At 42.7% G+C, this 27,716-nt stretch overlaps 1 protein-coding gene across 1 annotated transcript in view; it reads right to left on the bottom strand.

Moving 5' to 3' along the window:
* LOC124777649 overlaps window positions 1–15,054 on the bottom strand; it is a 37,165-nt gene extending 22,111 nt beyond the window's left edge. Inside the window, exons 1-3 of the mRNA XM_047253128.1 lie at window positions 14,943–15,054; window positions 7,923–8,043; window positions 5,820–5,955 (exon numbers count right to left, since the gene is read on the bottom strand). Coding sequence (XP_047109084.1) covers window positions 5,820–5,955; window positions 7,923–8,043; window positions 14,943–14,974 — 289 coding nt within the window. The 5' untranslated portion in view covers window positions 14,975–15,054. The remainder of the gene's footprint in view (window positions 1–5,819; window positions 5,956–7,922; window positions 8,044–14,942) is intronic.
* Window positions 15,055–27,716: the final 12,662 nt, after the last annotated feature.

Raw genomic sequence — 27,716 nt, 5'->3', positions numbered from 1 at the left:
GCATCAAATCTCCGACATCGCTGAGGCCGGAAAAAAATCCTGCAAGAACGGGACCAACAACGACTGATGACAATCGTTCAGCGTGACAGAAGTGCAACTCTCCCGCAAATAGCTGCAGATTTCAATGTTGGGCCATTAACAAGTATCAGCATGCGAACCATTCAACGAAACATCATCGGATTGGGCTTTCGGAGCCGAAGGCCCACTCGTGTACTCTTGATGACTGCACAACACAAAGCTTTACACCTCGCCTGGGCCCGTCAACACCGACGTTGGACTGTTGATGACTGGAAACATGTTGCTTGGTCGGACGAGTTACGTTTCAGATTGTATCGAGCGGATGGACGAGTACGAGTATGGAGACAACCTCGTGAATCCATGAATCCATTGTAAGTAGGCTGTTTAGGTTTTTATGTTGGTAACGCCACGTAGCGCTCTGTATAAAAATCGCTGACTGCGCTGTGTGCAGTCTGTGGCTGGTTGGACTCATTGTTGGATTATTCGCTAATATAGTGCTGGGTGGTTGGATGTGAACATCGTGTAGCGTAGGGCAGTTGGAGGTGAGCCGCTAGCAATGGTGGATGTGGGGAGAGAGATGCCAGAATTTTGGTAGGTTACTATGAGCGGACGATCTGGACGCGTGTCCGTCAGAAAAAGGAAATTTGTAAGACTGGATGTCGTGAACTGATGTTTGTTCTCTATCAAAGTCTTTCATTTGCTAACTATATGCCTATTAGTAGTTAGTGCCTTCAGTAGTTAGAATTTTTTATTTAGCTTGACAGTATTGGCGCTCGCTGTGTTGCAGTATTTCGAATAACGAAGATTTTTGTGAGGTAAGTGATTCATGAAAGATATAGGTTATGGTTAGTCAGGGCCATTCTTTCGTAGCGCTAAAAAAATATTGTGTGTCAGTTTAGTGATGATCAGAATAAGTAAAGAGAGAACTGTCTGAGTACGTTCAGTTTTGCTCAGCTGTTTGAAAATCAAATAACGTAAGAGTTCTTCCAGCACATTTTTTTACATACAAAGGGGAAGTTTCACCATGAATCCTCCATATCAGGAGGGGACTGTTCAGGCTAGGTTCTGTCACGGTGTAGAGCGTGTTCAGTTGGCGTGATATGGGACCCCTGATACGTCTAGAAACGACTCTGACAGGTGACACGTACGTATGCACTCACGTTCATTGTGCATTCCGAAGGACTTAGGCAATACCAGCAGGACAATGCGACACCCCACACGTCCAGGATTGATACAGAGTGGCTCCAGGAACACTCTTCTAAGTTTAAAAACTTCCGCTGGCCACCAAACTCCCCAGACATAAACATTATTGAGCATATCTGGCATGCCTCGCAACGTACTGTTCAGAAGAGATCTCCATCCGCTCGTACTCTTACGAATTTATGGACAGCCCTGCATGATTCATGGTGTCACTTTCCTGCAGCACTACTTCAGAAATAAGTCGAGTCAATGCCACGTCGTGTTGCGGCACTTCTGCGTGCTCGCGGGGGCCCCACACGATATTAGACAGGTGTACCAGTTTCTTTAGCTCTTCAGTGTATGTGAATAATATACTGCAACTTATACCAGAAAATTAACAAATAACAACCAGCCTAACAGTTATTTTGTGGAGGACAATGCAGGAGCAGTCGTCACCAATGCACCCATGACGGTATTGTGAGGTGTTTTTCATGAAAGAGACTATCAGTTTCAGATCGCAAACTGCTGTTTGAGTGTATGTTACTGATACATCAATCTGACGCTGTTTTTTCGGACTTCCTTCCAAGTCAGCACCTAACTCGTAAAATTCTATCAAAAACGATTCGCCACCTGCCAAGGTACGAGAAGCGGGCCGCAAGGTTTGCAGAGACCAGAGTCTTGCCTTCCCGGTATAGGCACATAACACTACAGTGGACACCGAGATTGCGTTGCATGTGACAGTCACTGTAGCCATGTAGGTTCTAAATGGTCAGCTTGTATCCATATTTACATATTAATATACGGTATAATATGAACGAAGAAGACTCATTCAACGACATTACGATGGACGGATAGATCGTGCGAATGATCCCTGTAACACGGAGCCAACAAACAACTAACTATCAACTAACTCTGGAATGAATGCAACATATTCATTGTGTGTGGTCTGTAAGGAATACAGAATTAGTTAACATGTCATCCTGTCCTGTGAACTCTTCGTGCTTGTCATTCATCCTTACGTCGGGAACCAAGCCTGTATCAAGAAAGGACCTGACAAATATGGCACAGTATTTCTATGCAGTGCACCGGACAAATTTACGATCCTATGGTCCCTGTCTCATTGTACCCTATTATTCTATGAGCCTACTTTTTCGTTTTAAGCTTGTCATTAACTCCTAAGGTGATGGGTTTTTGCAGATGCAGTCAACTTCTAAAAAATTGTTTCTACCATTACTGATGCAGTATGCAAGAGAGACGAGTTTTAAGTAAATTTAAAGGTTGCTGCACAGTCTGTATTTGTTAAGACATACGAAGTTCAAATGACAAATGTCATTACACTCTGTTCTGTTAGCCAGTTTGTAAGACGTCGTGGTCTCCTGACCTTCATTGCTTACAAAAAATGGTTCAAATGGCTCTGAGCACTATGGGACTCAACTGCTGTGGTCATAAGTCCCCTAGAACTAAGAACTACTTAAACCTAACTAACCTAAGGACAGCACACAACACCCAGCCATCACGAGGCAGAGAAAATCCCTGACCCCGCCGGGAATCGAACCCGGGAACCCGGGCGTGGGAAGCGAGAACGCTACCGCACGACCACGAGATGCGGGCAAGGCATTGCTTACATATTCCGCCCTCACAATCATATTCCGAACATCAAGACGCTTCATTCGAACCCAAACTCGATAAGATAAAGTCAATGTTGTATGAATTCATGTAAACGATATGCAAATAACTAGTAAATCGCAAGTGCTCACCGAGATTGAAATACTCGAGGCTGGCGTACACACACACATTCAAGACATGACGGTCGCCGGGGCTTTTAGTTTGGGAGAGGCAAACCGCACGCTGGGGGGCCGGTCCCTTCAGAGGATGAGTCAACCTATCTACGTCGGCTGGCGACCACCCGTAGAGCAGACAGCGTTTGCCAAGTGAAAGGGAGAACGACCCCGTGTTCGACTTAAAAGCAAATTCCGCTACATTGTGTGGGAGCATTCTTTACAAATATAGCACACAGTTTCAGAGGTTTTCACAGGGAGGCAGCAAACGCCAAATGCCGATGCTACAGATTTCCAGATTGGTCGCCTTAAACGAAACATCATTCTCCCGCTTTAGAAGAGCAATGCTGATTGGCAGACAATATTCCTGACGCCTTGAGATGAAGGAGTAATGGAAGAGACCGAAAGATATACCCCTTCACGTCTGTCATGGAGAGGGGCCGTTCCGTTGTCGCTCTTGGAGCGAGAACACGTAACGAGAGCGTGTGCGCTCATACATGTACTCAAAGAGCGAGGAACAAGTCTCTCCTCAGTACTTCACTGGGAGAGCGAATCAGAGTGTGACTCTATATTGTGTCCTTGCGATTAAGCATTGTTCACTGTGTTGGCCACCACACTTACTGTGCAGTGTGGATGGACAGAGCTATAGTTAAACGCCTGCGAGCGAATTTTTGAGTGGCATCGCGGTGGACTGGTTATCTGACCGGTGAACCATTCCAATAGTTAGATTAGGGGTGAATAGGAGTCCTTGAATTCATCAAGGTGTAGGGAGAGTTTGGTTGGCGAAGGTCAATCCAGGTAGAACGAGAGTTATCTTATTTGTCAGCAGCGAGTGGCACAGATAGCAGTCATCGCAGCTTACGTTATAGTGCGCTACAGCTAAATGGTTCAAATGGCTCTGAGCAGTATGGGACTTAACATCTGTGGTCATCAGTCCCCTAGAACTTAGAACTACTTAAACCTAACTAACCTATCACACACATCCATGCCCGAGGCAGGATTCGAACCTGCGACCGTAGTGGTCACGCGGTTCCAGACTGAAGCGCCTAGAACCGCACGACCACACTGGCCGGCCTGCGCTACAGCTCTTGCAAGCCCCATATTTCCTCCACAACAGTACACTTCACTGCATTTCGAATGCGACAGCTTTGACCATACCTAACAACATTCTAATGGATAATTATTCAAGTTGAGTAGGTGCGGCTCTCAGCCATTCTGCCAAGTCAATAACAATCTTAAACTTTGTACAGAAATTTCATTAGCGAATCCTATCCTTAAGAGGTAACTTCACATTCAGAAAAGAACCCAGAAATAACTTGTTCACTTCATAACTAAAAGTGCCACTGTGATTTCTCAGAATTTTTGCAAAATAAATAATAATTTTCGTTAGTTTCATGTTTTTCTTACATTAACTAGCACTACTCCAGTACCCAAGTATCCCTCTAGTTACGTAAGAAATTTTGTGAATTTTTGTGTCATTTCCTTACAGCGAATGACTCCAGAAGATATTTATTGCTGAAAGTTTTTCAGGCATTTCTCTTTGGAACGTTAGGAGCGTCTGTCTGACTTCTGTAATAGTGATGGGGTGGAAATTGCATCTTGCAGGAGCCACAGGGTAAAGGGTACATCTCAGATTAATCCGTTGCACACAATGACAGAATAGCACCCACACGCTCACAAGTTTGGAGTTCTTTTGTAAATGAATCTACAAATGCAGTATTCCAGAGTCAATGGAATACATACTAAAATTATTCATTTACATAGACAAAGAATCAACCTAGCGCAAAAATCCGAAACGTAAGCTGAAATGAAAGGTATTTATTCGCATAGATACACAGAGTGGTCAGAAACAGGCTGAAAAGCTTGCAAGCGTGTTTCAGGATAGGTTATGCTGAGAAACAATCGTTAAGAAAAAAAATTCGGTACCTTGCACTGTTTCCGAGTTAATTAGCATTGAAATTAGCCAGTCAGGCTATTGTGTGTGCAGATTTAAGCTGTCCGCCAAACGGGTTCTTTGGGTTTGGTTTCCTAAAACAGAACAAGTGAGCGATATAAAAATTGGACGTGGCACGGTAGTAAGGATCGAATTCGGGATAAAGGCTGAGCAGTCTCGTGTGCTATCATCTTAACGCTCTGACAACAACTGACACTAACTGTATACGGCGGGCCACTGGAATTTGCTCCCGCATGGGTCTGATTGGCTAAATTCAGTGCTAATCAACTCGGAAACTATGCAACACATCGAATTTTTTTCTTAACAGTCATTCCTTGCAAGCTTTTCAGACTGGTTCTGACCACCTTGTAGAATCGATCTGACTCAAGAACCCACAAATTATTGTAGATATGTAAGTCACTTAACTGTGTGCTAAAATCATCATGATCAACCGCAAATAACAAAGACACTGTGTAACGCAGGATCATTTGAGGAGGTAGGAAAAAGAGAAATAATTATCCGTGACAAGTAAGGATCCGCGTTCGAATTTCAGCCGGGATACTGTTTCAATCAGTGAGGAACTTTTTTGACAGCGCAGAGATTCGTTATGGAAAGAAATGCTTTACACGAAATGAGACATTTCATATTGTTGCAGTTATCACATATTGTAGAAATAGATTCGACATAATGCATAAAGTTTTTATAAGAATGCCGTAAGGAATCCCCCGTATCTTTGCTCAAGAAAATATCTCGACAGCCTGTTAGGACAGTCTATGTAAACGAAGGAAAACCGATTTAAATGGTACTAATGACATCAGGATTTTAATCTGACTCCTTCTGTGCTATTTTGCCTCACTGCCGTAAAACTAACGTAAAAAGACCTATACTAAAGAAAAGAAATGCTGCATTACTCAACGAACGAAGACCACCGGGTTGAGTTGGTACCATGTGCAACACCAGGCTAACGTATGGCTCAGGGGAACAGCTCCAGGACAAATCATCCATGTTGAAATCCGCTGCCTTATAATCCCTCCATGTATATGCCGCCTGCAACACACGGAGGCACACTGTAGAAAAGAAAGCAGGCACTAATGGGAATCAGTCACATATATCGCACCATTGCTATTCTGACGGGAGTGAAATGATCTGTTTCATACTTACCAAAGGTCGAATATTTCTTATAGCAATAAAGGCTAGTTGCAACACTTTTATATCGACCCTTTATCAGCGCTGAATTTCTGGAATTGTTGGTGCTGGAGCATACTTCTTCAACCATACAACTCTCCCTGCCTCCTCCCCCCTTCATTATAAATCATAAGTTGCGATTTTTGAAAACTTGTGATAAAACTTGCTATGATAAATTATTTTTTACAAAATACTGTTCTGAAGCTCAAATTTTTGAAACATAATTTCTTATAATCACAGCAACAAAACCACAAGACTTAATATTACGCGTAGTACCTCACCCCATGCCCTTGCCAATCGCATCACATTGGTCATCCATTGTGACGTTCACTGTTGCCGGCGCAGCGGCGAATTGCAGTCACATTGGGATTTAGTACACATGTACTATTTTAAATTCCGGTGCCGGCTTGTTCCAGCCCGTTTCGGCAGAAATTTGGACCTACCCTGTATGACGTTTTTCTACTGGTAGCATATTTTTTGTCTAAGGTACACAGTCCCACGTACTCGTAACGAGTTAGATAAATTTACTCTACTAGAAAAAAAATGTACCTGTAAGATTAGCTACTTTCTCCTTCCTTTATAACTTCATCTGCACGTAGGTTACACGAGTCAACACCAAATTTTTTATGAACGGGTGAGATTTAGTGTCCTTTCCAGTCGCCTATCGAGCGAAGAACAAAAAGCAGGCCTGCCTAACAGGATTCGTGAAAATACCATTGCCTCTCTTTAAAGTTGCCTCTCTTTCGAAGCTTGTCGTTCAAGTTCCGTAAGCATCCCCTTTATACTTCTGAACGAACTGCACTGGCCTACTGCGATTCCAGCAGCGTGTCTCAGAACTGGTTCAGTTGTATGTGCTTGACAAGGACCCAAAGCATCACTCTGAAATTGCTGTCTAGTGTGCGGTTTCTTTTCCTGTTTCACGACAGTTTGTCAAAAACCTCCACACAAATCTGAGTCTTCCGTTGGCCTTCCACCTACGAGGAGTCGTTATAACGTTTTAATTATCACCTCGAGAAAACCAAGTTGCGTCCGTGAAATTTGGCGATAGTGTTGATTCTTACATATTTTTCTCAACGTAGGGTGACTTGACGAAGACCTCGGTTCTGGAAGTCTGCTTTCTGAATAATCACCTTTTCGTCATTCTGTAAATACCTGCCATGGGATAATTTCTTCATGCCGGGAATGAAGAGGAAGCCGTCGGGTGCCATATCAGAATAATACGGGATACGGGGCAAAATTTCATTGCCCAAAGAAGGAGTATATGTGACTATGTCTTGAGCAGTATGAGGTGAGGCGTTGTCGTGGAACAAAACACCACTTGAACAGTTTCCGCCTACGCTTCTTCTGAATGGTCTCCCGTAACTTGGTCAGGAGATTTCAGCAGTAAGCTCCTCTTCCGTTTTGCCACTTACGGACATACTCTATTAATACGACACCACGGCAGCCCGAAAAAACACTCAGTACTCGATGACGGTTCGGTTCTTGTCGAAGGTGGATCCAAATTTTTTCAGCTCATTGAAAGACGGTAACTAGTTGTAACTAAAATTAATGAACTCTGGCATACAGCTGGAGCAGGATAGAGTGACATACCCGTATCTGTTATCTAAACTTAGTTTGACTTGATGTCAGCCGGTTTACAGCCGTTGTCATCAGAGGTGGCACCTAAGTGTAGTAAATTTCGCATCCTATGTACCCCCAAATCACCAACAAATTTAATAATTTGTTGTTCCTGTAATGCTGTATACACACAATAAATAAAATTTCGTTATTTGGTAACTGTCCTGCTGTTACAGTTTTAGTGGGCAGCAGTGCAGGCAGTAAGTACTCACCCGCCTTGCAGTGTTGGGTTCCGCGAAGCATTTCAGTCTGATGTTGACGGATCCGTAGTCAACTGCATGAAGGGATTCTAGTGACACCATCTCTGCTAGTACGATCAGCATAAGAGCCTTGCTGAAACGAGATTTCACCTGAATTATATTGATTTTACGTCATCACAATTACAGAAACATTTTCAGTTTGAGAATGAAAATACTATTCGGCAATGACAGCAGAACTGAATTTTGCTGTGCCTCAATTCTTTAATTTTGCTGAAAAAAAAAGAAAAAAGCTGAGAGCGGCGTCTCTAAAGGAACAATCTGCAGTAACACTAGCTGAGTACTCGGCATTGCTTTGGTACGTGTTTATTCCAAAATTCTCCACCTCCCTCATCTCTCTGTACGTCTGTTCCTCCCCAATCTCTGTATATTTCCTACTCCCTCCTCCTTCTTCTCCTGTCGACCTTCTCCACCTCCCACTCGCTGTCCTTTCCCTTTTGCCCTTATCTCCGTCGATCTGCTCTACCCCCCACCCTGTCTTTCTGTCCATCTGCTCCTCCGCACTACCTCCGTCCACATACCCTCCCCCATCTGCTCCTTTCCCCTGCATCCATCTCCTCCTCACCCTGTATCTTCTCTTTATCCCCTTTAAGTCCATCTCCACCTCCACCCTCTCTCTGCCCATCCCCTCGTACCCCTTCTCTGTCCACATTATCACCGTCACCCCAACAGGAGATTTCTGGTTCTTACCCCCACAATATTAACTTCCAGACAGTAAGTAATACGTGAACAAAATTTCGTTGAAATCGATACAGGGGTTCAGAAGGTGCTTTCCACCTGTGGCTTTGCACACGTACTAACACTAAAAAATTATATTTCATATACATTTTACAGATTTCAGACTGCATTCGTGCAAAATTTGACCTGTATCTCGTGCCAATTATCGCCCTGCTAGTTCGTTTTCACGAATATCAATGTTTATGACGTCATATCTCGTGAACTATATGTAGTACAACGATATATTTTCGCAAATATATTCAGTGGTATATGTAAATACTGTCTGTACAATGTGCTGCAAATATGGTTAGTAGTAAAGTAGAACATATTTAAAGGTCGTGCCCTATGTGGCAGTTTACTGTGTGAACAGCGAAAATACGTAGTAAGAGAGAAACGTTTTTCCTTTCATCGTTTTGAGGGGGAATCATCGAGAAAAAGTATCGTGAGGGTTGAAATTACTTAAAAAAGTTTTTTGAGAATCGCTAAGTTCTCTCATTCTCAAACAATGCCGGCCGCACTGGCCAAGCGGTTCTAGGCGCTACAGTTTGGAACCGAGCGACCGCTACGGTTGCAGGTTCGAATCGTGCCTCGGGCATGGATGTGTGTGATGTCCTTAGGTTAGTTAGGTTTTAGTAGTTCTAAGTTCTAGGGGACTGATGACCTCAGAAGTTAAGTCGCATAGTGCTCAGAGCCATTTGAACCATTTCTCAAACACTGGATGAATAAAGTCTGGCTATTTGCGCGTCGTGAGCTACACTTTTCTTTTACCTCCACCCTTTTCTGATCTTACACACACAGTGGTTCTTTCCAGACAGTAAGTGATAACGTGTACCAAGTCTGGTCAAAATCGATCCAATGGTTTAGGAGGAGATGGGGAACATACATACTTCCATCCAGTTTCATAATATGTATGGTTTAAACTTTATGAAAGAAACTAGTAAGTAGAAAATAATAGTCAACCTATTGTTAGTCGAACGGTATTCACGTGCTACTAATGAAGCACGCTCTATAAAAAGTAAAACTGCGAAGTGTCTGGATTGCCAATAATATTAACAACATGACAGTTGAATAAAAATTAAGCTGCAATTATGGAAGAATATAAAACTGGCTCCAGAAACTCTATGATAAATTCAGTGACATAAAATAATATGCGCCTTGACCAATGATTCGAACTGGTGTAACCTACAGCAGATAACGCTGGTCAACAACCGTTCTGGTAAAAAGAATGTGAATGGTGTTTTTAGCTCATTTGTGGATCCTCAGTTCAAAACTAAAATTAGTTTTTGGCTATCGGGCTTAATTTTCTTGTGACCCTCTTCCGTCTTAAAGCAATGCTGTAAATAACTTCAGGAGGTGCACACATATACCCGTACATTAAAAGTGCAACTTTCGTCAATTTTCGTGAACTAGTCAGTGTGTTAGTGGTCACGAGAGGCAGACTTTGTCCCTGGCACCCATACATCACAGCTGCATACTATGTATTTACAGGCTATTTAGACAAGCATAGTGGAAGTATGAGGCAGTTAGAACAATGTATAAATGCCTGTATCCTCCACTGCCAAAGTTTATAACAGTTGATCCCATAAACAGATAATATGTACAAGTCGAATATGCAGATGGTATACACATGTATGTCATTGCTCCTATAGGGTAGAATGTGATTCATACTGAATATAAGGCCTGTAAAAACCTGTTGGTTGCACAGTATTGTAGAACTGAATGAACGATATGTATATATAAAAATATCTACTACAAAATTTATCATATTTCCCCCACCCCTATCCTATCGATGAAATGTTTTATAGTTCACTGAAATTATCCAAAGAAGAAGCACATTAAAAAAATCACACAGACTGTAGCTACATTCCAAATGTCATCGTTTCCATCATCACTACCTAGGCTGGGCACAGTGAACAGAGATCCTCAAGGGCCTGTGCATAAAACAGTACTCTGACTAATTGTACCACAGCAAAGGACTACCGTCAACCTGCTGCTGTAGCTAATGCCACCTGGGGGGATGGATGGGTTAACAGCGAAGCCATATCCCTCCAACTCTTATATGACCAGTCCTGACTGTCTGACATTCAGCCTCATCAGCCTGCTAGACAGTCCACCCCACCAACCCCCATGACCATCCCTGGACCCTCGCATTGTGATGGTCGCCACACTCCATCCCATAGCTGCCCATTTTGGGTGAGGTCACAGCAACAGCAGCCAGCATGTCACAAGTACTTAGGAGGAGAAGGGCTCTAGCTGGTTGCCCACACACAAGCAGCTGAGGAGGAGATAATAGTTGCTCCAATTCCTTCCTCCATAAGCAGTCAGTGCCCAAATGTGAAATAAAAGTTAATAAAATCTCTGTAGCTGCTGTAGTTGTAAGGGTAAGATGCTTGATTCATAAACACAAAAAAAAAATATTTTATGTATAGATTATTTATGGGAAGCAGTTGATAGTTCGTTCATTAAGTTGTGTCAGAACTTTCGAACAGTAAGCATGTCAAAACGCATAGCAGGACGGCCCTCACCTGAGGAGATGCCGCCCAATATGAAATTAACATTATTTAACGTGACTTACACGCTTAACATCAACGCCAGCAAACACATCAGTGTGGGAGTGATGATAGATCGTGAATTCCATCCAATGATGGTTTTCTAAAATCCACAATATAGTGATAGCAAAGTCGTGTTATCTGTGGATGAGTAGATGCATCTATGAAAGACATCAATGCAGATTACCTTCTTGTTCCACAGAAATTCCCACTTTGCATCAGTGTTTCTGGGTGATATATGATCGCAGCAACAGTCTTCTCACCAACAATTAAGCTGTATTGTGAGAGAGAGTGAACCAAGCTACAAGAGGATACTTTTAAAAGTCTAAGAGGATACTTTTAAAAGTCCAATGTACATCAGTTACACGATCCAGCGTGCTCTAGACCGTCGATTAATCTGGCAACAGCATGTCCATCGATTGTATGGAGCCAGCGTGCATAATTTATCATCCATCAGAAGAAATCATCGCTGAACTTTATGATTCATCTTGTAAGATCAGTACAGGTTAATATGTGTGAATCAACTGTGCCAGATGTAGGCACGGAACTACGCTCGTATTTAAGTATGTTCACATATCGTGATATATTAAAGTATTTGTAAATACTAGCACACTAGTGAAAATGCATAGTCATCATTGTCGCTGAGTGGAGAAACTTCGTAGTATCTGACTGGTCCTGCAATGATACTGAAAACAGGAAAAAGAATAGATCTCTACTCCCCAACAATAAAAGTGCTGTAATTATCAGACCATCTGACTGCAGAAAGACCGCTACGGTCCCAGGTTCGAATCCTGCCTCGGGCATGGATGTGTGTGATGTCATTAGGTTGGTTAGGTTTAAGTAGTTCTAAGTTCTAGGGGACTGATGACCTCAGAAGTTGAGTCCCATAGTGCTCAGAGCTATTTGAACCATGACCTCGATGGAGTGCCTACCAGAAATTCCTACGTCAATATCGCAATTTTTCTTTACTGATTACCGGTTTCAGCTCATTACGGAGCCATCTTCAGGTAAACCTAAAATGTCGTTCATTGTATGACACTCATTACACACCGTCGTCCGTCACACAGACACTTCCTGTTTCCCATTACAAATGATAGAAATGATATCTTGTTTACATCCAGGAATGGAAGATGCAGCTATCATTGCTGTGGATCGTTTGTACGTGTCTGTAGAAAAATGGGCACTGTAACAATATTTGATTAGTGATTAACACTGTCAATTTACACCACCAACAAAGATTTTTACTTCAGGGCGACCTAGCTCTAGAAATACGACGATGTGTATTGAATGTCACACACTGAATGAAATTGTAGACTGATACGAAGATGGCCCTGTAATCCACACATGTTTAAGTCAACAGATCGCATATCTCCCCACAGTGACAATGTCAAACAATAATACGAATTTCAAACCCAGCCGCAGAGTCTCATGAAATAAGGTCATGCCACACTACTGATGGTGTCCCATCTGTCGAATGAGGTCGTTAAGCTCAGCAGCCCCCGCCGTGCTATTTGAGAGGAGTGGACCGTGTACCCGCACCAGGCTTCACTATCTTCCTTCTCCTGATCATCGTCCTACGACAGAAACACGACACTACCCACGCATCCATTAAATCAGCTACACTCTATGTACAGAAAAACTATCACATCTCCACAAGGAAAGAGACCAATGTGCGCGAAGGAAGAATACCGTTTCCGACATATGGCCGAACTCACCCCATGGGACATTCCAGCAAATAATGCGATACGACTTTTACGTTTTGACTGACGTGTTTAAGTACTTGTTGTCAGCCTAGATGGCTTCCATGCGGAGGTTGCGGATTCGGTTCCCGGTACTGCCAAAGGATTTTTCCTTGGTAGGAGGACTGGTACAGGATGCACTCAGCCTCGTGATGCCAGCTGAGGAGCCATTTGATCGAGTAGTAGCCGCTCCACGTTCTGGAATGCCTACAAAACGTCCGGGAGAGCAGTGTGCTCATCACGTGCCCCTCCATACCGCACCTACGCAAGGCAGAGGATGACAAGACGGGCAGGCATCCCTTGGGCCTTCACGGCCTGACAAGGAGCTCGTTGATATATTTATTTCATAGGATATTTTGAAATATCATTTGAGTGGAGACGGAAGGCAAGTGGGCTTCAAAAATTCGATTTTTAGATTTTAGCATATTTGAAATGCCTGGTATTTCTTGAGTGAAACAGTTTTGTTTTATATAAATACGACAATTTTTTCGTCAGATATGACGGTTTTCCTGACGCTCTGTGCAATCTGGGGACGGTGACAGCGAGGGTTGTGGCCGGGTGTGTGCAGAACAACCCTATGGTCCTAATGTCACAATTTCTAAATTAGAGTGCATTGGGCATGTCCAGAAGAGAATGGGGTCCAGTTGAGAAGATTATTGAAAGAAAAATCAAAAATAGTATTGGAAGATGGTAAGAAGATAGGTGGTAAAGGTCGCCTGACAAATGTTGAAATATCGATTACAAGATTATTATGGCTTGGCCATAAGAAGAAATGTAGGGAGTTTATAAAACATGAAAAAAGCTGTATGGGCTATCTTTTCCTACAAGATTTCCACAAATGAAAATCCAGTGCACGGTCTTTGCCCGAATGATCCCGACACTTGGTGCAAGTACAGGAGAAGTGCCAGATATTACCACAAACATTCTTTACCTGCATCAGTAATGAATGAAATTAAACTCATATTTAGAGACCTTTGTAGATACTTTGTTGAAGAAATGTCTTCATGGGAAAATCCAAAATTTAAATGAATATGTGCATTCCGTCATTTGGAACCGATTGCCGAAAACTGTATTTTTTCAGCTTACAACCGTCAAATTTGGTATTTGTGATGCTATTTTATGCTTCAGTGATGGTGTAATTAGAAAACTGGATGTTTCGGAATTATTGGGCATGAAATCTAGTGGAAATACTGCAAAATCCTTGGTGCAAATAGATAAAGAGATAATCCACAAAGCAGGTATTGCTAATTTAAAATGCACAAAAGAAGCCAGACAGAAAAGAAGAGGGACCAAGAGAAGGAAAGAAGATCAGTATGATTCAGATGATGCTCAGTATGGTGCAGGAAAATATTAGTGGTAAGTAATTCTCATCAATAACTGACTAGAATTGCATATTAAACTTTAAATGAATTTTTCTCAAAACTACATTTTTTTTTACTTTTAGGTTCCATTATTTGATAAACTACTGGGGTCAGGAAAATGAAATTTGGTCAATTTGTACTGCAGATGGTAATAAGTTATTACAAGTAAGCTGACAACCACCAAACAATCAGAAACTGTTTTATAATAATTAATGTACAAAAAAAGTTAAATTTTACTAGTGAAAGAATTAGATTTTTTCCTTCAAAACCATAAGCGGTATTATGTTCATTTTACTTGTAAACTGAGGCATATATGTTATATATATGCAATAAAAATTTTATTCTTCTATCACTTATAGTTCTTTTGAAAAGTGTACCTATTCAAAGTGAAGTGTAAAATAGCATTGGCAGAATAGGGATAAAAATTGCCTTCCGTATCCCCTTAAAGCAAAATGATAAGAGCTACACGATTTACAATTCATACTAGACAATACAATGCTGCTATGTAGCTTCCTTCATCACGAACTTCTAAATAAGTAAATATGTAAGAATCAACACTGTGAACAGTGCTCTGAAATATAACACCTTGCAGTTTCCTTTGATATTTACCTGAGTTTCTTTGACCACAACGAAGCGCCCATGTTGCTGCGTTGCTTCTTAACTACCTGTCACAATACGAATGGCAATACTGCCGATGGTGCTGCAGTCGGCCATGTCTGGGGGATCAGGGAGGATTAGCCTAAGCGCCTCAGCTGGCATTTGTTGTTTACCTGCAGGCTATTGCACATAGTGGTTACGTAAAGTTATTGGTAAAAGGACGACGCATTTCTGTTTCTAAAGCCTACTAAAGTGAGAAACAGCGCCTGTTTATCAAACGAACACTGAAGAACTACAGAAGGTCATTTCAAAACTTAAAAACAACAAAGCGTCCGGAGAAAACCAAATAGTGGCCGAACTATGGAAAAAGGCTGACAAAAATGCAATGACATCCCTTAAGTGTGTTTTCGATAAAATCTGGAAAGAAGAAGAGGTCCCCACATAATGGAGAACAGCTCTGATCCACCCTATTCACAAGAAAGGTTTGAAGACGGACCTGAACAATTACAGAGGAATATCACTGCTGGATATAACATAAAAGATTCTTTCTAAAGTCCTTTTGAACAGGGCAGGGCTGCAATAGGACCTGCAAATTTGGGAATACCAGGGAGGTTTTAGAAAAGTTAGATCATGTTCGGAACAAATACTAAACCTCAAAAGCCGGCCGCTGTGGCGGAGCGGTTGTAGGCGCTTCAGTCAGGAACCGCGCTGCTGCTACGGTCGCAGGTTCGAATCCTGCCTCGGGCATGGATGTGTGTGATGTCCTTAGGTTAGTTAGGTTTAAGTAGTTCTAAGTTTAGGGGACTGATGACCTCAGATATTAAGTCCCATAGTACTTAGAGCCATTTGAGCCATAAACCTCAAAAACATCATGGAATACCAAAAATCAAGGGCAAAGTAATACGTAATCACCTTCATTGATTTCAAGAAAGCATATGATGCAATTTAATAGAGAATCTCTATTATCAGTCCTGGCACAAACGGGTTTGGATAAGAAAACAACTAATATTATAAAAGCGACCCTTACAAATACATTTTCGAAAGTTAAATTTATGGGCGAATTATCGGAACCCTTTGAAATAAAAACGGGAGTGCGACAGGGGAATGGGCTCTCACCGTTGCTGTTCAATTGTGAGCTTGTGAAAGTAGTCAGAGAATGGAACATAAATATTAAAGTGGTATAAGATAGGGTTGCAAAAAGAAGAACCTTAAAGTAAATTGCATTGCTTTTGCAGATGATATGGCCCTGTTTGCTGAAACAATGGAAGAAGCGCGGGAGTAAATCCTTGAACTAAGGAAACAAGCAGCTAAAATAAGTCTTCCCATCTCCTTTCAAAAAACTAAGATACTGACAAACATCAAGCGCTCGTGTAAATACCTCAAAGTTCAAGAACAAAAGATTGAAACAGTAAAAGAATTCAAATATCTCGGAGAATGGATTAGTTGGAATGCTGAAGAAAGCAAAGCAATGGAATCCAGAAAAAATAAACTTGAATTACCTTACAACTAACAAAAAATACATACAACAAAAATTCCCTTTCATGGGGGTCCAAAATTACACATTACAAGACAGCAATTAAGTCAGAAGCACTGTATGCGGCAGAAACACTACACATGAATTTCAAAGGCCAAATGGAGAAACTTGAGCTAAAGGAAAGGAAAATTTTAAGAAAAACCATAGGGCCAAAATTTCAAGACAATAAGATTACGTACATCAAAAATGAAACTCTCTACAAGAGAAGTGAAAAACTTTCAGATACTATGCGAGAAAGGAGAATACATTTTTATGGTCATCTTCTCAGAATGAATTCCAACAGATTAACTAAACAAATCTTTGACTTTTTCTGCAACCGCAAAACGAAACCCAACTGGTTTAAAGAAACTGAGAAAGACCTAGCAGAATTAAAGATTTCAGAAAATTTACTTATCGATCGAACAGCCAAATTAATTACTAAAGATTAAAACATAAGGTTCCACGACGAATCCACACAAAAGTCCAAACCCTTCACCTCGGAAGAAGAGAGCAAAAGAAGATCAGAAAGAATGAAGAAATACTGAGCTCTAAGGAGAAAACAACGCACAAAGTAATGATTGATACAGCGTAACCGACCGGGGTGGCCGAGCGGTTCTAGGCGCTACAGTCTGGAACCGCGCGAACGCTACTGTCGCAGGTTCGAATCCTGCCTCGGGAATGGATGTGTGTGATGTCCTTCGGTTAGTTAGGTTTAAGTAGTTATAAGTCCTAGGGGACTGATGACCTCAGAAGTTAAGTCCCATAGTGCTCAGAGTCATTTGAACCATTTGATCCAGCGTACCCCAAAGAGGGTGAAACGAAGGAAGAAAGAAGAAGAACGCTGATTACAGATGAGCGACTGCATTCGTTCTCAAGAAAATTTAAAAATGATTCATTGTAAAATCAATACTGGTAACAACGTCTTACAATACCATGTAGGCTTTGTGCAATAAAATAAATTGGTCTTTTGGTGTACGAGAGTAACACGGTAAATGGAAGATACTCAATCTGTGTCCAACATACACGCACATTATCTGATGAAAGCTATACGGACACCTTTTAGTGGACATATACCATTGGCGTTTCTGATAGCTTGAACTATGCTGGCGACATTTTAAATGATACTGCCTGTGTAAGAATGGCAACCCACTCTTTCTCAAGAGCCGAAACCAGAGAAGATAGGGATGTTGGACGCTGCAGTCTGGAGCGAAGTCGACGATCTATCTCGTCCCAAAGGTGTTCCACTGGATTCAAGTCGCGATTCTGGGCAAGCCAGTCCATTCAAGAATCTTATTGCCCACAAACCATTGCCACACAGATACTGCTTTATGGTGGGTTGCATTGTCGTGTTTGCGCAATACACAAAGCTGTAAAATGTGTTCAAATGCTTTCGCATTTAGCCTTTTCTTGACTTCTGCTTCTACATGAATACTCTGCAATTCACACTGTAATGCCTCGCAGAAGGCTATTCGAACCACCTTCAGATTCTTTCTCTATCATTCGCGTCTCGAACTGCGCGTAGGAAAAATGAGCACTGAAATCTTTCTGTATGAGCTCTGATTCCTCTTATTTTAATATGATGATCATTCCTCAGTGTGTAGACGGGCGCCAACAAAATATCTTCACGCTCTGAAGAGAAAGTTGATGATTGAAATTTCGTGGCAAGATCGCGCCGCAACGAAAAACGTCTTTGTTTTAATGATTGCCACCCCAATTCGCTTATCATATGCGTGACACTCTCTCCCCTAGTTCGTGATAACAGAAAACGAGCTGTCCTTCTTTGAATTTTTTCGATGTCTTCCATCAATATTACCTGGTAAGGGTCCCACATGGCACAGTAATACTGTAGACAGAGTACGGGCAAGTGTAGTGTAAGAGTCTCTTTAGTAAACCTGTTGCATCTTATAAGTGTTCTGCTGATAAGGTGCAATCTTTGGTTAGCCTTCCCCACAACATTATCTATGTGATCGTTCTAATCTAAGTTGGTCGTTATAGTAATTCCTAGGCAATTATTTGAATTGACAGCCTTAAAATATGTGTGACTTATCGTGTAACTAAAACTTAACGGATTTATTTTTGTTTTCATCTGGATGACCTTCCATTTTTCCTTATTCAGAGACAGTTGCTACTTTTCGCACCGTATACGTGGGTTGGAACTTCAATAGTGGCAACTATTTATTTACAGCTCGTACAAAATAGACACGGGTTTCAAAGTTTTACTGACCTTCAAAGCATTGTGTATAACCCGTTCTCAGCGATGTGAAGTCTACATCTACATTTATACTCCGCAAGCCACCCAACGGTGTATCTATGCAGTTCGTTTTTGGAACACAACCTACGACCAGCATAGAGACAGTAGTGATGACACTTTCTGCAGGACCTGACCATCATTTTGCAGGACAATGCTCAAGCACGTACAGTGCAAGATGTTACTGATTTGTTTGACTGATGGGGCTGCTAAGTGCTATACCACCTACTGTACTCCCCTGACTTAAGCCCTCGTTAGTTCAACTCGATTTTTAAACTGGAGAAAACACTTCACGGCATTCGCTTCAGAACTGCTACAAATTCGTCGGGCAATAGACAGAGCCTCTCGAACTGTCAACACAACTGGCACTGCTAAGAGTATCCTACGACTTCTACATCGCTGACAACGGGTTATACACAGTGGTGGTGACTACCTTGAAGGTCAGTAAAACTTTGAAACACGTATCTCTTCTGTACGAGCCTCTATTAAAGTTCCAACCCTCATACATATCGTAACTGATTCATTTTGGAAATGGTTTTGATCTTCTGATGCCTTTACTGGATGGTAAATGAAAGCGTTATCTGTAAACAATCTAAGAGCGCTGCTCAGATTGTTTCCCAAATATTTTATACAGTTAAGGAACGGCAATAGCCTGACCCACTTCCTTAGGGAATGTTATATATTATTTCCGTTTTACTCTATGATTTTCCGTCGATTACTACGTACTGTGACCTTTCTGACAGGAAATCACGAAACCAGTTGAGCAACTGAAGCGATACTCCATAGGCACGCAATCTGAAGTCTTTTGCGAGGAACAGTGTCAAAAGCCTTCTGGAAATCTGGAAATACGGAATCAATTTTGATTCCCTGTCAATAGCACTCATTACTTGTGCGAATAAAGAGCTAGTTGCGTTTCACAAGAACAATATTTTCTGAATCCGTGCTATGTGACGATAGATCGTTGCTTCGAAGTAATTCACAGTGTTCGAACATAGTACATTTTCCAGAATCCTAAGTTACTCATGCTGTTGTTGATTCTAATTGTGGAACATTTACTTCGTTTTTTTGGTGAGTGAATTTCGAAACACTGTGTTTATTAACTTGATTTTAGTGAAGCTTTCATCGGTTATATTACCATTGCCATCATACAGTGAATGTGTTGATTGTTTCTTACCGCTGGTGTACTTTACATACGACCAGAATCTCTTTGGATTTTCTGTCAGACTTCGACTTAGAATTTTGTTGTGGAAGGTATTAAAAGCATCTCGCATTGATGTGCCAGGTAAGTTTCGAGCTTCAGTAAAAAATCGCCAGTCTTGGAGGTATTGTGTTCTTTTAAATTTGGTATGCTTTTTCGGTTGATTGCAACGGTGTTCGGGCCTGTTTTGTGTACCATGGGGGATTAGCACCATCTTTTATTAATTTATTCGGTATAACTCTTTCAATTTTCTGTTTTTTGAATTTAAGCCACATATGGTTTACAACTGCATGGTTGAGAAGAACTAGAGACTGCCAGCCGGTGTGGCCGAGCGGTTCTAGGCGCTACAGTCTGGAACCGCGCGACCGTTACGGTCGCAGGTTCGAATCCTGCCTCGGGCATGGATGTTTGTGATGTCCTTAGGTTAGCTGGGTTTAAGTAGCTCTAAGTTCTAGTGGTCTGATGGCCTCAGAAGTTAAGTCCCATAGTGCTCAGAGCCATTTGAACCATTTTTTTGAACTAGAGACTGCCTCTTAGAAGGTGTCGAGCGAATTTTTATCTGCTTTTCTTAAATAAAAATATTTTATGTTTATTTTTGGTGGGTTTGAATGTTGGTGATCGGTCTCGCTACAAAAATCTGGTGACCACTAATCCCTGTATCAGTCATGATGCTCCCTATTTTCTCAGGATTATTTATTGCTACTAGACTGAGTATGTTTTCGCAACCACTTACAATTAGAGTGGCCTTCTGAACTAATTGCTCGAAATAATTTTCGGAGAAAGCAATTAATATTACTTCTAACGATGTTTTGGACCTATCATTCGCTTTACACATGTGTTTTCGCTAACATATCGAGTGCAGATTAATGTCACCACGAACTATAATTACATGACTGGCGTACCTACTTGAACACGTACTTTTCTTGGAACCGTTTAGCAACTGAATCATCTGAGTCAGGGGTTGATAAAATAACCAATTATTATTTCATTTCGGTTGTCAAGAATGACCTCTACCCACACTAATTCACAGGAACTATCTACTTCATTTCGCTACAAGATACACTACTGACAGCAACAAACACCCCACCGCCAACTGTATTTACCCTCTCCTTTTGAACACTATTAGGTCCTTTGACAATATTTCAGCTGAACTTACCTTCAGTTTTAGCCAGCTGTCGGTATCTGTAACGATTTGAGGTTCACTGGTTTCCATTAGCGCTTGGAGCTCTGGTTCTTTCCCTTCACAGCTAAAACAACTGAAAGCTACAATATTGACTATTGCTCTGTCTACCCTCTTCATTTGTTCATCGTGCACCCTCTGAGACTGAAACCCTTTATGTATCTTCCCGAGACCCTCTAACCTAAAAACCGCCAATTCCATTCCACAGTGCCACTGTTACCCGTGAAACCACTAGCTGTGCGTAGTGGGCCCCTGAACTATTTAAGCAGAATCGAAAACCCCACTTACTTAAGGAGCAAGTCGAGAAATCTGCAACCTACGCGGTCCCAGAACGGTCTGAGGCGCTGATTTAGACCCTCCACTCAGCTCTGTACCTAAGGTCTGCAGTCGATCCTGTCGACGGTGCTACAGATGGTGATCTTTGCCATCATCTCGCAACCAACACTGGCAGTCGTTACCACACCAGTTAGCCGCCCAAAACCGAAGACAGTCGTCTTCGGCCTGGAATCTCATTGACTGGAGTACAATTGTCTTCATTGATATGTCCCGCTTCGAACTGAGACCCGATGACCAGCAAATATGTGTCTGGAAACGCATGGGACAATGGTAGGATACCAAGCTTGCTATCGCCCTCCAAGTGGCCTGGCATTCAGGAATGATTGCCTGGGGTTCCGTTTCATTTCATGCCAGGACCCTTTTGGTTGTCATTCGCGGCACAGCGGTCCATCGACTATATTCAACAGCCCGTTTTGTTGCCCTTCATGGCAAGCCATTCTGAGCTTACATTTAGGCCGGATAATCCCGCCTGCACACGGCGAGGGTTTCTGCTGCTTGTCTTCGTGCTCGCCAAATCCTACCTTTGTCGGAAATGTCACTGAAACTCACCCAAATAGAGAACGTTTGGAGCATCATGGGCAGTGCTCTCCAACAATCTCGGGATTTTGACGGTCCAACTCGCTAATTGGACAGAATTTGGCACGATATCCCACAGGAGGACATCCACAACACTATCAATCAATGCTGTTTGGCTTGATCTAGAGCTTTGTTCTCAAGAAGCAAAAGAAATGCATACTGCAGCCAAAATATTCCTCACGAGGAAACAGCACCCATATTGGAAATGAAATGGAAATGAGCGTTTGGCGTCATTGGCCGGGAGGCCCCTCGCGGGGCAGGTCCGGCCGCCATATCGCAGGTCTTATTACATTCGGCGCCACATTGGGCGACCTGCACGCCGGATGGGGATGAAATGATGATGAACACAACACAACACCCAGTCCCTGAGCGGAGAAAATCTCCGACCCAGCCGGGAATCGAACCCGGGCCCAGAGGACGGCAATCCGTCACGCTGACCACTCAGCTACTGGGGCGGACACCCATATTGATATCTAACAATTTTCATTTATTCTTCCGTCTCGGCTGCACATTTTTTTAATACTTGACATGTTTCGATCTCTCTAGATCATCTTCAGATCTAAATCAAAGTGAAACTAGTGTCAGCAACCTGTCGTATCTGTACAGTATATTTAATGTAAAATAATAGTACATATGTACACTCCTGGAAATGGAAAAAAGAACACATTGACACCGGTGTGTCAGACCCACCATACTTGCTCCGGACACTGCGAGAGGGCTGTACAAGCAATGATCACACGCACGGCACAGCGGACACACCAGGAACCGCGGTGTTGGCCGTCGAATGGCGCTAGCTGCGCAGCATTTGTGCACCGCCGCCGTCAGTGTCAGCCAGTTTGCCGTGGCATACGGAGCTCCATCGCAGTCTTTAACATTGGTAGCATGCCGCGACAGCGTGGACGTGAACCGGACTTTGAGCGAGGGCGTATAGTGGGCATGCGGGAGGCCGGGTGGACGTACCGCCGAATTGCTCAACACGTGGGGCGTGAGGTCTCCACAGTACATCGATGTTGTCGCCAGTGGTCGGCGGAAGGTGCACGTGCCCGTCGACCTGGGACCGGACCGCAGCGACGCACGGATGCACGCCAAGACCGTAGGATCCTACGCAGTGCCGTAGGGGACCGCACCGCCACTTCCCAGCAAATTAGGGACACTGTTGCTCCTGGGGTATCGGCGAGGACCATTCGCAACCGTCTCCATGAAGCTGGGCTACGGTCCCGCACACCGTTAGGCCGTCTTCCGCTCACGTCCCAACATCGTGCAGCCCGCCTCCAGTGGTGTCGCGACAGGCGTGAATGGAGGGACGAATGGAGACGTGTCGTCTTCAGCGATGAGAGTCGCTTCTGCCTTGGTGCCAATGATGGTCGTATGCGTGTTTGGCGCCGTGCAGGTGAGCGCCACAATCAGGACTGCATACGACCGAGGCACACAGGGCCAACACCCGGCATCATGGTGTGGGGAGCGATCTCCTACACTGGCCGTACACCACTGGTGATCGTCGAGGGGACACTGAATAGTGCACGGTACATCCAAACCTTCATCGAACCCATTGTTCTATCATTCCTAGACCGGCAAGGGAACTTGCTGTTCCAACAGGACAATGCACGTCCGCATGTATCCCGTGCTCTAGAAGGTGTAAGTCAACTATCCTGGCCAGCAAGATCTCCGGATCTGTCCCCCATTGAGCATGTTTGGGAGTGGATGAAGCGTCGTCTCACGCGGTCTGCAGGTCCAGCACGAACGCTGGTCCAACTGAGGCGCCAGGTGGAAATGGCATGGCAAGCCGTTCCACAGGACTACATCCAGCATCTCTACGATCGTCTCCATGGGAGAATAGCAGCCTGCATTGCTGCGAAAGGTGGATATACACTGTACTAGTGCCGACATTGTGCATGCTCTGTTGCCTGTGTCTATGTGCCTGTGGTTCTGTCAGTGTGATCATGTGATGTATCTGACCCCAGGAATGTGTCAATAAAGTTTCCCCTTCCTGGGACAATGAATTCACGGTGTTTTTATTTCAATTTCCAGTAGTGTATTTAGTTTTACTTTGTTTTTGATCCGAAAATGACCCAGAGAGATCGAATATGTTATGCATTAAAATATGTGAAACTCAGACTGAAGAATAAATGAGCACAGTTTTAAATTAGAAGTACAATGCATTCACGAGAACCGAGACATCTCTAGCGTATCATCAGCCGCGTATGGCGCTCTTAGCGTGCAACTGCCTATGTCTTTTTATACATGTAACCTGTTGGTAGTCGCCCAGCATAGAAATTGTTTATAATGCTCGTGAAGTGCAGATGATGCGTTGCTGAGTCAGGGGAGACGTTATTTTACCAGATACGCCAGTTGCGAAATAAAAAGAGTTAGGGGTCAGTGGCTAAGTGCATACTGTTAAACTACAGATCATAAGAGCTGGGCCGCTGAATCCACTGTCAGCCTATCAATTCTTATTCCTGTCACCTACCGCTTCTTTCACCTCTGAAAATGATTTGTGGGCAATGACAATTGCACCGAACCACAGAATGCACATTAATCTATAGGTGTCCCAAGAACTGGTGGGAAAAGTCAGTTCAGAAGTGGAGGAACTGAAGGGCATAACACCTCTAACAGGACCCTCTCTAATAAAGTACTGTGGTGCTCAAAGTAACTTACAGGTTGAGGACAGCTTTCGTTTTTCAACTTTCGAACTGTTAACCAATCAGTGTGTTGCTACGTAAAAAAAATGATAATATTCTTGAAGAGCATTAATCACACACATTTAACGAAGCCTGTTAAAATATTGTGCCACATAGAATTTTACTCATTAACAGTAAGAATATAGAAATGGTGCTTGGTACAGTTTAACAAAGGAGTCTCCATTTCTATTACGTTTATCCATTCTACCGCGACCATAAGGCCATTTGCGATTATCACAAAACACCGAGAAAGTCGCACAGTGAGATAGTTAGTATGACAGTGGCGAATAATGGCGCAGTGGCGCGATGTAACTGTCTTCATTATTATCTAGCCACGTCAAGAATATGGTTATTGTCGCCGTAGAGAATAAAACATTTTTTTTAACATTCAAGATCTCTCCCTACCCTATTTTATATATTTGACAGGGCGACATTATTTAAATTACTCCTTCAGCTTACTGCGTCACTGAGTTTCGATAGTTACAGACGACACTGCTCTTTTTCAACCCATATGAAGATTTCTCCAAACAAGGCACAGCTATCCCTATATGTCAAATATTTCCCACATGTGACATCAGATTAGCCAGTTTTCTTAGGTCACTCACCCAAATTAGTTTTGTTAGTACAAACTTTTATGAACTCTTATGTTTACTCGGATCAGCTATTTTGAGAATTTTACTGTGTATTTTTCTTTAAAACGTAGAATTACTGACACAGTGCTTTGTGTGTCTCCCACTTCGGGGATTACGACAAGCCCATCACTTTAGAACCAAGGCTTATTCCTTCATCCAAACTGCGTCTTATTTTCCTTTTCGCTAGAATTTTATTTATTCGCCATCCTTCTAGAAGGAACGAAAAGCCGCATTGGAACTTCCACGTGATGCAACTTCCACCCATGCCAGTGTCACTGCTGCTAGTCTGGCCATTTCTCCTTGCGCTTCTCGGAACAATAGCAAACAAGGCTGCCTTGTCCAACCATGAGTTCCTCTTTTTCACTGCCTTCAAAACTGCATAGAATTCAAACCAAGAATCCTACTTAGATTCTGATTGAATCAATGAACTGGATATTTTCCGCTGCGTATTTGGTAGCCTAATGTAAAATAATCTATCCTTTAAGTAAACTTACATAATCTTGTAATATTACAGTCGGTAATGTGTGTGGGCAGGGTATGAAATGTCACTGTCATGTCTCAAGGTGTGTTTAGATCTACAAGTGGCAGTCAAATGGAAACGAGACATGGAAGAATTAAGTAAACTACTTACCAGTCCAAAATTAATTGCCACAACTGTTAACACGTTTGCCCCACTGTGAGACACGATGAACAACACCTTCATGGAAAAATGTTTGCGATTACCTATGGAACCATGATTATAACCAGGCATGCACCTCTTCACTCGAAGTCGAACAGGCCCAGAGGTTGCCGAGGTTGTTTCGACTGCACTGCAGAAGTTTCGCTGGGAAGCCTTTATACATCCTCCATGCAGTCCCGATCTCTCCCTATGCGATTTAAATATTTTGGGGCCCCTGAAGAAGGACGTTCTTGGCAGTTGGTTTGCTTCAGACAAAGAGGTGAACTCCTGGCTACAATCCCAGTTTTGTGGGCAACCGCAAACATTTTTTTGGGAAGGTATTGACCAGCTTGCATGAATATCAAGAGCTTTGATGGAAACCCAGTTCTAAGCAAAGTAGGGAAACCAGAAAGGTGGAAGGAGTTGGTTGGTTGGTTTGGGGGAAGAGACCAAACAAAGAGGTCATCGGTCTCATCGGATTAGGGAAGGACGGAGAAGGAAGTCGGCCGTGCATTTCAAAGGAACCATCCCGGCATTTGCCTGGAGTGATTTAGGGAAATCACGGAATACCTAAATCAGGATGGCCGGACGCGGGATTGAACCGTCGTCCTCCCGAATGCGGTGGAAGGAGTATATAGGGTTCTATACAAGGACGCTGTACTTGAGGAAAATTATGGAAATGGAAGAGGATGTAGAAGAAGATTAATTGGGAGATATGATACTGCGTGCAGAGTTTGACAGAGCACTGAAAAGACATGAGTCGAAACAAGGTCCCAGCAGTAGACAACATTCCATTAGAACTACTGACAGCCTTGGGAGAGCCAGTCCTGACAAAACTCCACCATCTGGTGAGCAAGATGTATGAGACAGGCAAAACTCCCTCAGACTTCAAGAAGAGTATAATAATTCCAATCCCAAAGAAAGCAGGTGTTGACAGATGTGAAGATTACCGAACTATCTGTTTAATAAGTTACAGCTGCAAAATACTAACGCGAATTCTTTACAGACGAATGGAAAAACTGGTAGAAGCCGACCTCGGGGAAGAGCAGTTTGGATTCCGTAGAAATGTTGGAACACGTGAGGCAATACTGACCCTACGACTCATCTTAGAAGAAATATTAAGGAAACACAAACCTACGTTTCTAGCATTTGTAGACTTAGAGAAAGCTTTTGACAATGTTGACTGGAATACTCTCTTTCAAATTCTGAAGGTGGCAGGGGTAAAATACAGGGAGCGAAAGGCTATTTACAATTTGTACAGAAATCAGATGGTAGTTATAAGAGTCGAGGGGTATGGAAGGGAAGCAGTGGTTGGGAAGGGAGTGAGACAGGGTTGTAGCCTCTCTCTGATGCTATTCAATCTGTATATTGAGCAAGCAGTAAAGGAAACAAAAGAAAAGTTCGGAGTAGGTTTTAAAATCCATGGAGAAGAAATAAAAACTTCGAGGTTCGCCGATGACATTGTAATTGTGTCAGAGACAGCAAAGGACTTGGAAGAGCAGTTGAACGGAATGGACAGGGTCTCGAAAGGAGGTTATAAGATGAACATCAACAAAAGCAAAACGAGGGTACTGGAATGTAGTCGAATGAAGTCAGTTGATGCTGAGGGAATTAGATTAGGAAATGAGACACTTGAAGTAGTAAATGAGTTTTGCTATTTGGGGAGCAAAATAACTGATGATGGTCGAAGTAGAGAGGATATAAAATGTAGACTGGCAATGGCACGGAAAGCGTTTCTGAAGAAGAGAAATTTGTTGACATCCAGTA

Source organism: Schistocerca piceifrons, chromosome 2 (assembly GCF_021461385.2).
Source record: "Schistocerca piceifrons isolate TAMUIC-IGC-003096 chromosome 2, iqSchPice1.1, whole genome shotgun sequence".
Lineage (NCBI taxonomy): Eukaryota > Metazoa > Arthropoda > Insecta > Orthoptera > Acrididae > Schistocerca > Schistocerca piceifrons.
The sequence above is the reverse complement of the archived record's forward strand: the minus strand, read 5'-3'. Positions and strand labels throughout refer to the sequence as shown.